General features: G+C 36.4%; 1 protein-coding gene across 1 annotated transcript in view; it reads left to right on the top strand.

Annotated features, from left to right (window-relative positions):
- The first annotated feature begins 201 nt into the window (after positions 1-201).
- The window catches only part of LOC139944202 (thioredoxin domain-containing protein 16-like), a 31,571-nt gene continuing 16,458 nt past the window's right edge, over positions 202-15,314 (top strand). Inside the window, exons 1-9 of the mRNA XM_071941173.1 lie at positions 202-502; positions 4,115-4,200; positions 4,679-4,752; positions 6,340-6,414; positions 7,317-7,438; positions 8,257-8,350; positions 11,976-12,132; positions 13,662-13,822; positions 14,345-14,426. Coding sequence (XP_071797274.1) covers positions 313-502; positions 4,115-4,200; positions 4,679-4,752; positions 6,340-6,414; positions 7,317-7,438; positions 8,257-8,350; positions 11,976-12,132; positions 13,662-13,822; positions 14,345-14,426 — 1,041 coding nt within the window. The 5' untranslated portion in view covers positions 202-312. The remainder of the gene's footprint in view (positions 503-4,114; positions 4,201-4,678; positions 4,753-6,339; positions 6,415-7,316; positions 7,439-8,256; positions 8,351-11,975; positions 12,133-13,661; positions 13,823-14,344; positions 14,427-15,314) is intronic.

The raw sequence follows: 15,314 nt of genomic DNA, 5'->3' as shown, positions 1-15,314 counted from the left end.
ATAATTATTGTGTCTCAAATTTTGATTTTCGACCTTCAATAATTTTGCATTTTGTGTAATAACCATGCAATTAAACTGGGTCCGAATAACTGAGTATAAAACAGTCGTATGAAGATTTAATTCTTTTAAGAATTAAAACACTTGGTGGCGCTGTACTGACATAAATATTTATGTAATCATTAGCATGCGAGTGGAGCTGGAGGAAGAAAAAGGAGGAGGAAAAAGGGACTCTCACATATCCAGCTGTGGTCTTTACAAATTACAACCAGACATCGTTATCCATGGTTCTACAGTAAGCCGTCCAGTTGCATAATGTATACAGCAAGAATGACACATATTCAGTTGTTTTTCTGCTGCTTTTGGTTGGTTTTGTCCAACGTTTACGCTCATGAGTTGTACAATCTGGTGTCTTCGCAAGATGTGGAAACCTTCAAGCAATGCACCGTACCGTGTGCAGTGCACGTCTTCACACGTCAGCCGCAAGAAAAGAAAACACTGCTGAGTGAGTATAATTTGATACAGAAAGGCTGTGTTATGTACTTCCTCATACTTAATTTAATAAAAGGGGAAGATTGTTTGTATCCTAATGTATTTCACTCAAGACAAACAATAGGGCCGATATAATTTTAATTTTAATAATACCAAAATAAATAGTTCATTGTCTCATTTGCGTAGATGATTACACTAATTTTATTTCATAAACCTGATAGCGAATGAAAAAGACTGATTCGGGGGATTGAGCATGTTGAGTTGAACAATTGGCACAATCACCAGGGTGCAATCTAGACCCAGTAACTGGGGCGCTGTACTCCTTTTCAACAATTTTTTACTTTATCTGTCGTACTAGCGCCCCAGGGAATGGCACAGAATTTTAACGAATACCCAGTTTTTCGCGACACCCAGCCACAAAAAATGCCTCAAAATGACAAAAAGACCAAACAAACTAGCTCAAAAATCGCCTACTCTATTCTCGATACGTCTAGGATGTAACATCAGGCATTTAATTGTACTCACGATCATTTTTTAAACTCCAAATCGATGATTTTTAACTCCGCATCGTGGAGCGATTGACAAGTCTGCGATTTTCGGATGTGTATGGTAACGAAACATGGCGTCGCGTTGTGGGTGGATGTCCATCAACGGCTGTTTAATGCTACACTTGTTAGAGGCGTTGCAGCGAATGCTATACATTGTACACGGGGATGGGTACAGGCGCTGCAGCTAGCGAGTGCCCACGTGCGTTCAATCATGGGCAACGTAACTTACGATGCGGAGTTAAAAATCATCGATTTGGAGTTTAAAAAATGATCGTGAGTACAATTAAATGCCTGATGTTACATCCTAGACGTATCGAGAATAGAGTAGGCGATTTTTGAGCTAGTTTGTTTGGTCTTTTTGTCATTTTGAGGCATTTTTTGTGGCTGGGTGTCGCGAAAAACTGGGTATTCGTTAAAATTCTGTGCCATTCCCTGGGGCGCTAGTACGACAGATAAAGTCAAAAATTGTTGAAAAGGAGTACAGCGCCCCAGTTACTGGGTCTAGGTGCAATCATAATCACTGCAATTGTAAATATTTTAATAATTCATTGTAGTCATTCAAACACTATATGAATTGTGTTTATAGTTTACTTTTAGTAGACAGAATTTTTCAATATTATTCATGTGTGTATTATGGTAAAAAATACTTGCTATACTGTTATATGATTATTGGAAGTCACTACATTTATATCCATGAAGTATTGTGTAGAAGAAACACTCATCAAATTTTAACCACCGCCCTCCACTTTTCCTTTCATCGCTTATACTTCAGACACTTTAGATACAGTGTAACACAATTAAGTTACCAAAACAAACATTTATTGACATTTTTACACAATGGTGGCACTTTAAGTGATGCCAATTAAGATGTATCTTCTACTATTGGTGCCTCAAGTATTTATAAGAAATTGAACTGTCAAGCATTATCTACCACATAATAATGATCCGTTAAAAACTGTAGCACGAGTTACCGCTGTAGCACGAGTTACCGCAATTCACTTTCCCCTCAACCAGCAGGAGGATTCAGTTAGTTTTACAACTAAGAGCTCTCTTCTGCTAGCCCACCTTGTTGAGCTGTTAATGGCTCCGCTTTTAACATCGGTCTCATTAATGGTGACAGTGATGAGACCGATGTTAAAAGCGGAGCCATTAACAGCTCAACAAGGTGGGCTATCTCTTCTGCATATAATGCATAAATGCAATCTTGTAATGCCTGGGGTAGGCCTATATGGTAGGCAGTTGCAGGCATGTGAAAAAATCTTTTGGCTTTTTATAAACGGTAGAGTGAAGTCATACATCTAGCCGTGTGCCAGCAAAATCACAGAAAATTGGTTTGATGGATATCCAATGTTCAAAGACATTAGTACATATTATATGTAGGACCGGAATACACTAAAAGTATTGGAAAAGGCTTTATAGATTTTGCAATTTCTGAAGCTTGTCGAGTGAGAACCATTGAAAGGCACTCTTTAAAAACGAATATGAGGTGTCATGTGCAGCTCCTGATAGAAAGAGTGGGGTCAACCAAAAAGAACAGACCTGTGTACTAAGTGGGTTTTTTTTGGGGGGGGGGGGCAGGATAGATAGGAGGGAGGGTGTGAGAAAGAAGGAGACTGAGTGCATAGGCACTGTTCTTCCCCAAGATTCTACCAGTACAAAGGAAGTTCTTAGACTACTAAAGACCTTAAAGGCAGTGGACACTATTAGGTAATTACTCAAAATAATAGCATAAAACCTCACTTGGTAATAAGTAATGGGGAGAGGTTGATAGACATTGTGAGAAACGGCTTCCTCTGAAGTGACGTAGTTTTCGAGAAAGAAGTAATTTTCCACGAACTTGATTTCGAGACCTCAAGTTCAGAATTTGAGGTCTCGAAATCAAGCATGAAAGCACACAACTTCGTGTGACAAGGGTGTTTTTTTCTTTCATTATTATCTCGCAACTTTGATACCAATTGAGATCTAATTTTCACAGGTTTGTTATTGTTAAGTTAAAAGACTTGTCTTTGACAATTACCAACAGTGTCCACTGCCTTTAACACTGAGATGTGTGATGGTCGATGGTTTGTGGTTGAATATGAAGCCTTTTGAAGGAGACCACTTTCCTGGTGAAGTTGTGGAAATTGGGCAAAATTACTGTACATTGTTGCTGTTGTTCACAGAGCTAGATATTCATTTTACTGAAAGTGGCCTAAGAAAGGATGATAAATTATTCTGAAAAATCAAATGAATGAAATTGTGAAAGAACCTTAAAAACCAACAACCGTGGTCCGAACTTCACAAGAATCTTGAACAGATTTAGGCTAATTGTAGGAACTTTCCTTTCATCTTTGCCAGAATCAGTTGTTGAAAGTTTAATTCAACCGTGGAGCAATTGCTCCAGAATTCAACTGATCAAAGCCGTACATGCAAACTGTGGGTGTACTTCACACTTCTTTGTGATGTAACTGTCGCGTACACGTGTACATTTTGTCTGTTTTGTACAAATACACTGTTTTGTGTTATAAATTGTGATACGTGTTCAAGTAAAAATGTGATGGTCAGTATTGGCATTCATGCGATTGCCCCCAAAAATAATTCAGTAAACCTTTAAAGCAAAAAAAAAAAACCAGTAGGCCTACAAAATTACCAATATGCAAATTAGTGTGTTTTAAAGGCACTTGACACATAGGCCTTAAATGATGATTACCAAAAATAATTGTTAGCACTTACTTGGTATGGAATACTAACAGGCCAACAATGGAGAGCTGTTGATAGTACAAACCAATGTGAGAAATGGCTCCCTATGAAGTTAGGCCTATGTAGTTGTTGAATGTACATTATTAATTCCAAGACTTCAGGCATGATGAAGCCTTTTATTATGCATCTGAAAAAACACAGGCAACAAGAGTGTATTTTCTTTCATTATTCTCTTGCAACTTCATTTTATCCTGTGCATATGTTGAGATACACCAGATGAGAATACTGGTCTTTGACAAACCAAACGTGTACATTGCCTTAAACTGTACATTGTATGTATTCAGTGTTAAGTGTTACTGTTAGTAGTGTTAAATGAAGTATTGTCTGTTAACCAACAGATAAGGACTATCGCTTGAAAGAGTTTTTAGCCAACTTTATGGAGGCAGGGAAGTATCTGGAAGATTTTGAAGTCAAGTTTGCTTCAGTAAGTAACAGTTAAACTAACTTACCCTACTTTACATACTTCCTCAAATAAAGGTTCTAATTCCTGTTTATATTAGGCAGCATTTAAACAAATTATGTCCTCTCTCGTGTGTGTTTTGAATTATATTTTTACTTATATTTTTGTTCTGTAATTCTTATCTTTTCAATTATAATTTCTTGTATTTTTCTTGTTTAATAATCTTTTAATATCCTTGTTTAAACCATCATCGAACTAAAAAATACAATTTGAATCAAATGTGTTTAGAAAGAATTGAATTCAAATAATTTGTTTGGCATCTGTAAAACAAAATAACATTACTGTACACTAAAGATGACTAAAAAAGCAGACAATTTAACAAAAAGGAAAACCAAAAAAATGATTGTTTAAAAAAAGTACTGAAATTAATAAGTACCAATATTAATTAATACAATGCTTGATTGTAATACACTCTCTGTTTTTTTTACCATGGTTAAATTAGATTGACTGTTATAATGATCCTGTTGAGGAACTTTGCTCAAAGGAATCAGCCAAGACTACAATCTTTGTCTACAGGTAATTAATGCATGGTGATTATACGCTCGTACATGTTCCAGTGTGTTATCCAACCAATTAAAACCATACAACTGCATGGGTTGTGTAGGATGGCACATCTGTGCGTGCACATTAACTGCTGCACTGTGCACATGGGACCGTATACACTTGTGTACTGTGTGCATTCACCTCATCTCATATTCAGGGTTCTCAACAAGACAACCGTGGGCCAATATGCAACAAAGAAAAGGACAAATTATTTGTTTTTGTAATTTCTTGATTTATTCAGTTTGTTTATTGTTTTCTTTTATTTCTCTCTTTGAGGGGGATTATATTTTTATATAAATCTCACATAAATCATTTGATGAGACCATTTAGAATGCTCCAGATGGCACAGGGAAAACCAAAGATGATAAAAAAGATCCTAGATTTCAATAGCGCGATAGGTGTAACTTAAAGGAATGTTACAGAATTGGTAAGGAACACAAATCGTGAAGATCACAGATTTACATAAAACTTACACAGTCTAATGATGATGATAGTAGAAAACATCCCTTAAAATATTTCTGTCTGAAATTTCATATCCGATCAGAAATAAACAGACTAATTTTGAGTTTTGAGTTTATCGCTCAGTGAGCGTTTTATTCATTGTTGTTTTGGCATCGATGCAATACAAAATTTGTAATCGGTTTTTCACTATTCTCTCGTGACCCAGATGGCCGATCGATCTCAAACTTCTACAGGTGTCAGTTCATTTATATGGTGGAAAGTGGTTACACTGCCAGCAACTTTTTTTGCTAGCAAAACCGATTCTGTAATGTTCCTTTAAACCTTTTTGGTACAGATCTTCAACAGTTATGAAAAATCTTGGTGAGAACACTGATATCACAGGAAGTTTTATCACATTGGGTAGCATTTAATGGTCAGAAAGTAGGAAGGGTTTTAAATAGGCATGCAACTGTTCCCCGGATCAGCTAATTTTCACCTTTTTTTTTAACCTCAGTTTTACCATTTAAAATTGAAAATACTATACAAATACAAAATCATTGAGTTTTTTGTAATTTCCTCTTTTTTTGGTGAAGTTACAGTTACAGTGGACACTAATTGGTAATTACTCAAAATAATTATTAGCACAAAACCTTACTTGGTAACAAGTAATGGGGAGAGGTTGATAATATAAAACATTGTGAGAAACTGCTCCCTCTGAAGTGACGTAGTTTTTGAGAAAGAAGTAATTTTCCACGAATTTTATTTCAAGACCTCAGATTAAGAGTTAGAAGTCTCGAAATCAAGCATCTGAAAGCGCACAACTCCGTGTGACAAGGGTGTTTTTTCTTTCATTATTATCTCCCAACTTTGATGACCGATTGAGCTCAAATTTGCACAGGTTTGTTATTTTGTGCATACGTTGAGATACACCAACTGTGAAGACTGGTCTTTGACAATTACCAAACTGTCCATTATCTTTAAAGCAGGGAGTGTCAGTTTAGCGAGATGATGTCTCCAGAGAAATCTTTACAGTATGTTTACATAGACAGATGACTTGAAGGAATGTGTAATGAATGTAAAAACTTAATGCACTTTTCCTTGTTATTTGTATTGCTATAGGTATGGCCACATTCTTACTGAGCTTCCTATGGATGCATTGTATAATGTGGATTCGATCATTTCCAACATGCTACAGTAAGTATTGTTTGAAGCTTTGCATGGTGTGGAGAAATAAGAAGAAACTATAAATAAATAGTAAACTTGCGGGTACAACCATGTGTAAATCTCTTAGGGTGAGTGTTGGCTCTGAAAAGAGCCGGTTGGGTCTTGACGTTTCGAACAGTATACTATGCCAAGGACAAGCAGAGTACACTGTTTCACACAAAAGAGATTTACATCTGGTTGTACACGCTAGTTAACTATTTATTAATAGTTTCTTCCTATGCAACAGTGAGTTATTGTCCTGTGTTTCAAAATTAAGAAAGAAATTACTATTAAGTCAAACTAAAACTGTATTGTAATTAAATCCACTGCTATGTTCTACGTGGAAGTTTCCTGATAATATCTAATTCTGAATCGGGTCGGGAATTTTATAATTTTGGGGATAATTTTTTTGTTAAGATATTTACTAGACATGTGGACAAGTCGTTATGGGTTGTCGCGGTGAGATTGCCGAGTCATGGGGGTAGCGTAATGATTCAGGTCTCCGCGATCGAAAACTGCCCTCGTGAGATCACTGCTCTCACACGTAGCTGCTGGCTGCAGACTTCTACTCCCACTGTAGTCTTGAGAGCAGCACTCATCTCAAAGGGCCAGCAGTCTCGCCGAGAGAGTCGGAATCGCGTAGAGTCAGAATACTATCACTGTAACAGACTTTGAACAACTTGTCCACAAGTTTAATGATTACCAGCCATTTATCTTATTCTAAGCTCCTAATTAAAAACAGCAATTAACCATAATACAAACATAATTGCCTTGGATTATTATTATCCCTGCTTATTGAGTATGGTATTTCTTAACCATTACTCCTTTGTAGGAGTAAATGGACGTCTGTGTCACATGAACCCAAAAATGACTATTGTTCTTTAATTCTGCAGTCTAGTGCTTCTACGTGAAGTGCCCTTTGTTCAGGAACCGATAGATCTGGCAGCGATGCAACAGAAAGCAAAGAGACATAAAGATATCATGTTTGCTAAAGTAATAGCAGTGGGTACTCCAGGTAATTACTCCATAAATAAGATACTAGGTTTTGAAGTAAAACAAATTAATGAAATCGTAGACAACCAGTGTAATGTTACTAAGTTAAAAGTTATAACCCAAGATCCAATACGGATACAGAGAAACAAACGTACAAAGTACGGAGATAGAAGGAAAAAAAACAAAGAATACAAAATTTTAAATTTAAAAATGTATCTTTTTGTTGTGGTATAAATGTTATCAATATGCATTGTACCAGTTACAAGTTGTACATGTTACCTGATAGTTTGACTGGTAACCTTATTCTGGTAAGCATAATTGTTGTTGTGCTTAGCTACTTTTTGAGCTTAAGCAGCTCTATGAAACTGGGCCCAGGATATAGCCACTGTACAGGTATTATTCAAATTTAGCTCACATGGGCTGATTGCTACTTGTCGTACTACTATGTCAGATGGTTCCTATCTCTGTAAGTCTGATACTGGTATGAATTTTCTGTCTATATTTATTTGGTTTGTGTGTATCTACTTGCCAGGTAGAGTTTGTTCTTTACAGAACTGTCTCATGCTTTTTGATATATCAAGGATCCACTAAAAGCTAGTATCGGGTAGTCCCTGGCCGATTTTCTACCTTCCGCCCAGGTAGTAGTTAAAAAGCAGGACGTTTTTTTCAGAACTGAGAAGTCTCCTGAGTTCTGAAAATCTACTCTGCGGTAGTATATAAAGCAAGGCAGTTCTCTAAAGAGCAAAATATACCGGTCCCTGGCAAGTAGATACACCCACGGTGTTACTGCAAACCAAATAAATATTGATACCTCACGATGCAACTTTCTATTTCTTTCAGAACATCGTGCCTTTATGGAAGGTGCCTTTGCATACAGCCATCTCTACCAGTTTGTTATGACAACTAACTCTCATCACAGCATGCTTGGAATAGGGTGAGAACTTCCAAAGGTTTCAATATTTAAAGGCACTGGACACTATTGTTGGTTTTTACTCAAAATAGTTGTTGGCAAAAAAACTTACTTGGTAATTAGCAATGGAGAGCCGTTGATAGTATACAACATGATGAGAAACGGCTCCCTTTAAAGGCAGTGGACACTTTTGGTAATTGTCAAAGACAAGCCTTCACAGTTAGTGTATCTCATCATATGCATAAAATAACAAACCTGTGAAAATGTTAGCTCAATCCGTCATCAAACTTGCGAGATAATAATGAAAGAAGAAAACACCCTTGTCACACAAAGTTGTGTACATTTTGATGGTTGATTTCGAGACCTCAAGTTCTAAATCTGAGGTCAGGAAATCAAATTCATGGAAAATTACTTCTTTCTCGAAAGCTACGGCACTTCAGAGGGAGCCGTTTCTCACAATGTTTTATACCATTAACCTCTCCCCATTACTCGTCACCATGAAAGGTTTTATGCTAATAATTATTTTGAGTAATTACCAATAGTGTCCACTGCCTTTAAAGTAATGTAGTTTTTTTTAGTAAGAGGTTATTACAACTTACTTTTGAGTATATTCTAGTGTTAAAGGCACTGGACACTATTGGTAATTACTCAAAATAATTGTAAGCATAAAACCTTTCTTGGTGACGAGTAATGGGGAGAGGTTGATGGTATAAAACATTGTGAGAAACTGCTCCCTCTGAAGTAACTTAGTTTTTGAGAAAGAAGTAATTTTCCACTAAATGCCTAGATGTTGTCCTGTTTGTCATTATCTACTCAACTTCGGTGTAAATTGTTATTGTCTTTACTTCATCTGTGGTTTGCCATTATTTATTCATTACCATGTATATTAACTTTAATGATGTACACAAATGTAACTTTATGGCAACATTGAAATAAATGTATTGAAATGAAATAAAATATTTGAATTTGATTTCGAGACCTCAGAATTAGATTTTGAGGTCCCGAAAACAAGCATCTGAAAGCACACAACTTCGTGTAGTAAGGGTGTTTTTTCTTCCATTATTATCTTGCAACTTCGACGACCAATTGAGCTCAAATTTTCACAGGTTTGTTATTTTGTGCATATATGTTGCGATACACCAAGTGAGAAGACTGGTCTTTGACAATTACCAAAGGTGTCCAGTATTTTTAAGCAAGTAACATTAGGATTTGCATTTGGAGTTTCAAGACAAACAATTCAGATTTAGAGGGACACTCTACTCACAGAATGTTGATTGTAAGAGATATTCACAGTACTCCAGTCTTGTCAATGCTTACAGATCTACTGGACAATTTTTACTATTTAAGACACAACCTCATTCCCATGGGTAAGATCTTGTTGCCTATGCCTTTACCCCTGGAGTCTGACGTGACACTTTCAGTGTATATGAGTCTAAATTTAATGCTAAGTTCCCTGGTGATGCTACACATATACATTTACCGTTTGTTAAAGCGCGTTGAGCGTCACTGAGTGACGGATATGTGCGCTTTATAAGAAGCCAAATATTATTATGCTTATTATTTGACCTTTTGGTTTGTATTGTATGATGCACGTTTATTACATGATGTACCCCGTCTACATGTTATGAAAATGATGTGTGGGTGTACATGTATCTATATTTAATCTTAATTCATTAAAAACAATCGATAAAAGAACGTACATGTACACACAACCCAGGTCAAGGTTTGACTAAAAGCTGAATCACATGAAGGGTATACAATATCAAAATTACAGTACTACACAGCTTAAAAAGATTATACATTGCTAAAAACAATATAGTGGAGGACCAGACTGAACAGTTTTTCCAAACACTGTACAGGGTGAGGCAAAAAGAAGTTGACAGGGATTGGTTAATTTTGACTCAAGCTGTATACAGCTGAAATGCTTAATCTACATTTGTTTTGTCAAGTATTCCGTGGACAGCTTGCCAAATGAGCACCTTTATTAAAATAGACATAACTCCTCTTAGGAATGATCAGTTTCTTTCATTTTTTTCCCAATAAGCAGGAGAGGGTGATTGTTAAATTTATACTGAACCTTTGAGTGCCCTTTGAGTGTCATTTGCATAAAACATACACATTTGCCAATGTACAGCAGATTTCTGACCAACTAGACCACCAAGATTCATTTGTAGCTAGACTAGACTTGCTAGAGGCAGTTTGATCGAATCCTATCCTATTGTTACATTCTAAGCCATTCAATGGTGCTGGTTTGTGTGCCTGGGTTTTAGTTGCAGGAGGGACAGTGCACAGCCAATGGCATGTAGCACTTTTTTGAGGACACAATGCAATTTTCAGCATCAAACTGATTGCTATCTCAAGTTACATACAGTATCTTGGCAGTGTTTGATTAATTCACATACACCTTGCACTGTGGACTAAATTTAAAGGATTTTGATACCTTTTGCTGATCAAGTTTTGGGCTATGACATGAATCCCTACATGTACTCATTCTGAATGGAGATGTCTACAGGTAATAACATAATATACCTGTAGAAGTTTCAACTTCATTAGTCGTCAGGTTTTTGAGGGGAAAAAAGAAAATCACAGAGCAATGTTTTAATGTAAATCCGTTGGACATGTTTATACTAAAATAATTTGTGTCTCACTGAGATGAAAATATATTTTGTGAAATTGTTTTACGCATTTTTCAATAACTACAGCACCTCATCAGTAGGTAATATTTTAAGGGAAGCTTTAGTCTGTGGACGTTTGTGTTTTGTGTCCTGCAAAAATTACACAAACCCTTTAAGCTTTTATGACACTGTGTATTCCACATGGGAGTTACTTATACATGGGAGTTACTTACTCTGAGTCCATATGTGTTGTATGGTGGCTCTGTAGGACATCCAATACCTAAATATTGTCGTCAACTTTTCCCAAACTCAGTTATAAATTAATCCCACGTTTCAAACACCTGTTTACATAAATATGTCTTCAATCTCATCCTAAAACTACTGAGGGGACTGTGAATATGCAAGAAGGATTGTGGAAATATGCTAGGCAATATAACAATAGTAAAAAAACGAAACAGTACTTAACTATATAGTTATAGTGCATCACACGGAAGTCTCGATGCGCTTTACAGCAAATATTACATACACTAAGCAATTTAAAAAACTAGTAACTTTTAGGAAGTGCTTAAAAACAGTTGCAGTTTTGATTTGATGAGAAGGTCATGAATTCATGAATGACCAATGTCCCAATGTCTTAGTGTGAGTGACCGGCGTATACACGCTTGCGTGAGTGACCGTTATAATGAGCAGCAATGTTGAGCTACATGTACTGCAAAGTCATTTAGAACGAAGGGTGCATGGTGGTTGATGCACTTGAATGAGTTCCTGAATGTATATCTGTGGACGTTCATGTTTTGTGTCATACAAAAAGTAGAAAGACTGAGATTGAAGACAGCAGTTGTACATGTATGTGAGGAGTAAAATCTTGAAAATAATGTGCTCTTGACAGGTAACCAGTGCAGGGTGCTGAGAATTGGAGCTAATGCTGCCGGGCGTGTAACAAGTCTGGTGGCAGCATTTAGAATGCTGTCAATAGTAATCAGATTTTTTGTTATTATTGTGTGTTGTTTTATTATCTCCTGCTTATACAATAGGACTGATGCAGAGTGGTCAGAGGCTCAGAATAGAGTATGGTTCTTGAATTGTAAAGTAGCTTCATCTGGGGATGTATGTCAACGCTCATTCTATAGAGGCAAACTTAATGTGCCAGACTTTGCATTGTATCTGAAAACTCTGGACGTGCTACCCTATGTGAGTCAAATTTTATTCTTACGGTTATTTTTCAATTTATGTTTTATCTTCCCCTAGCTTTGTTTCAGTACGGTGTAGTGTTCCTTCGGGAGGGGTTTCATGGGGGAGGGGACATTTTGTTGTTTTCATTCTCAGTATTGTAGTTTTGATCATTTGTCATTATCTTGCCCAAATATAGGCCTTTTCACACTACCTCAATTTCAAACCGCGTTGAAACCTACTCGGGTTTCCTCCGGTTCAGCCTCGCTTCTTTTCGACACTTCTTTTATTCACACTAGTCTTTGCGTGAAACGACTGAAAATGCAGTTTCGATCCGGATTGAGATTTTCAACCCTGGTCCCAGCCAGGGTTGATTTCAATCCGGCTTGAGCATGCTACCCGGATCGCAGGCGGATTGAAATTTTTACAGTGTGAAACGGGTTGAACAAAATCACCAGTTCGGAATCGGTTCCGAACACGAGATTTTGTACAGTGTGAAAAGGCCTTATTTGTGTCAGTTCGATGTTTCATGATTTTGTGTAGTGTTCTGTATTAAAATATGTTGTCATCTCTATTATTATATTCACACTTTTAATTTCTATATTTTTATTATCATGTATGCCATATATTTGCGGGGTCTGGGAGGGCACATCGCTTTGATGACAGTTTTTTTTTTTTTTTTTTTTACTTTTGGCTTACCCTGGACGGCCCCTGCTAACAAAGAGTAATGTTTGAAGATTTAAAATAATCAATTCTATACAACCATGTACAATATGGAGCCTACATACATGTGTTAATTGATTGTCCACAATTGAACAAAGAAGCAGTGATCGTAATGAGGTTTTCTGACAAATATTTTTTCTATAATATTGGAATGATATGAACTTTATTTAATCAGTTGAGCTCTCCGATTAAATTTATCAAATTTTCCCTCTAACTATCAATCCAGTATTCGGCCTTTTAAGGGAGGTATAAAATTTGGTAACTACTCAAAAAATCTTACTTTGTAGAAGCATTTGTAGCTGTTGATGATACATAACATTTAAAGAAAACAATTTCCTTCCACAGAAAATGGTTTTAGAGAAAGTGATTCAAAATCATTTCAAACTGAGAAACCTTTCTGCATGAAACATTTCTCAATTGCGTATTTCAATTACTGATTGTTCTTCCTGCGTGGACATAACTGCTCCAGATTTACGGCAATATCTCAAAAACTCTGTCCAATTTTTGAAAAGAAATTTTCACAGGTTATTTTTTACTGTATTTGTCTACATTAAGGCATTATATAGGATTACAACAATTGAATGGTTCCAAAAACCAAAGGTATATTTTACCTTTAAGCATTTTATTTAAATGGGCTGATATTGCACCACAGCACCTTAACTATTACATGGTCCTATAAAGGAAAAGCTCTCATACTAAACAAATGTAGTTCCAAGAACCTTGTAGGTAATGTAGGAATGTTGGAGCGCCACTGAGTGACGGATTTGAGCACATAATAAGAAGCCATTACAATTATTAATTGTTTTAATATTTTATTTTTTTCTCAGGTGGAGTATAAAGCCACAACTGAGAGTATATTTTACCAGAGGTTAAGTATACCAACTGCTTACGTGTACAGCAGCAATGCCCAGTACCCTGAGCATAAGGCAATAGTGCAAGACCTCTCACAAACCTACAAGGGTAACCTGGGATTTGTTCTCATCAACAGGTAACTTACTTTGCTTTCCTTGTACATACAGGACATCTTATAAGATGGTTATCTTTTTTGTTGCCTTTATGCTAACATGTCACATTTCATAGAGCTGCTTTAAGCAAGAAAGTTAATGTGGTTGAGCACAATAAAATTATGCTTACCATAATAAATTTATCAGCCACTGGTATCCTGCTCATTTCTATTCAACAGGAAATTTTAAAGCAACAACCTGAAATTTTAATTTATTGAAATCTATGAAATTAGGCCCCATGTTGAATCAAAAACTTGGGTGTGGCTCCTGGCTACACGGCAGTTAACAGTTGTTTGGCTTCTGACTGGCACCACCGAACAAAGATATTGACAAAATAGGGACACCGCTAACATCGGGCTAGATAGCTCTTTTGGTAGACTGCGGCATGTCATTGGTTTGAGTTCCACTGTACATGTATAAATTTTTCTTTATTCAATGCCATTTTTTTTCTTTTCATTATCTTAATGTTTTGATTGTAATATTATTTTGATGGTTATCCCACTTAGTGACATAACAACAAAGAGTGTAATCAGTGATGACATCAATCCTTGCCAGCATCCTTGTCTTATGCTACAAAGAGCTCCTAAGGTAAGAACAACAATAAGGCTACAACGAAACAATAGGCTATTGTTACTGTAGCTAGGATTTGGAAAGTGGGGGTGCAAATTAAAAAATAGGGAGTGCAAATTTTTTTAACCGAAAAACCCACACAGCACACGCAATATGCTTTCAAATTACCTTGAAAATGGAACTTTCTTTATCAATGGTTTTAAGGCCCATCGAAAAGCTTAAATTACTGATTGTATATCTCCCTCTGGTGCATTCTTTGCATTGAATTTCTAAAACTTGTTTTTGTGGAGTTCATTCTAAGAAATTAACTTGGTAAAAAAAAATGTTCGTCCTCTTTTTAGGATGAGACTTTGTTTGGACCATAAACATCAATTTTGTTTTCTTCAACCACCATTTTCATGGATTTGTGATTTGAGGATCAGTTTTATAGAACTTCTTTTCCAATGAAATCTTTTTGGTCAATGATCAGTCAACGACGCACTGTAAAAAACTTTATATAACTTAATGTATAGACGATGTGACCTATGTTTACATTCAAACCGCCCTCTGTTGACAAAATACTATATACGTCATGTTTCGCTGGGCACTGAGTTGCGTAGTCATAGTAAGATTGCGTACACTTTCTAGCTGGCTGCCAAAACACAAAGGTTTTGCCCGGCAGTATGCGCGCGAATCATGTTATGGTTTTCGTGTGAGGTCAGAGGTCACATCGTCTATACATCAGCTGCTGACCTGCTTCCCTTATGAGTAACGTGTCATGGATGAGAACCACATAAAACAAACCCTCTTTCTGATCACATGTTTTGGAGAATGCCTGTTTTCAATTGTGTTGTATGGGGGTTGTGCACAAAATATTTACAAAGTTGATTAGGTTGCCCTACAAATAAAATGCCATTTTTACTACCA

This window comes from Asterias amurensis, chromosome 1 (assembly GCF_032118995.1).
Source record: "Asterias amurensis chromosome 1, ASM3211899v1".
Classification (NCBI taxonomy): Eukaryota; Metazoa; Echinodermata; class Asteroidea; order Forcipulatida; family Asteriidae; genus Asterias; species Asterias amurensis.
This window is presented reverse-complemented; position numbering and strand designations above follow the sequence as displayed.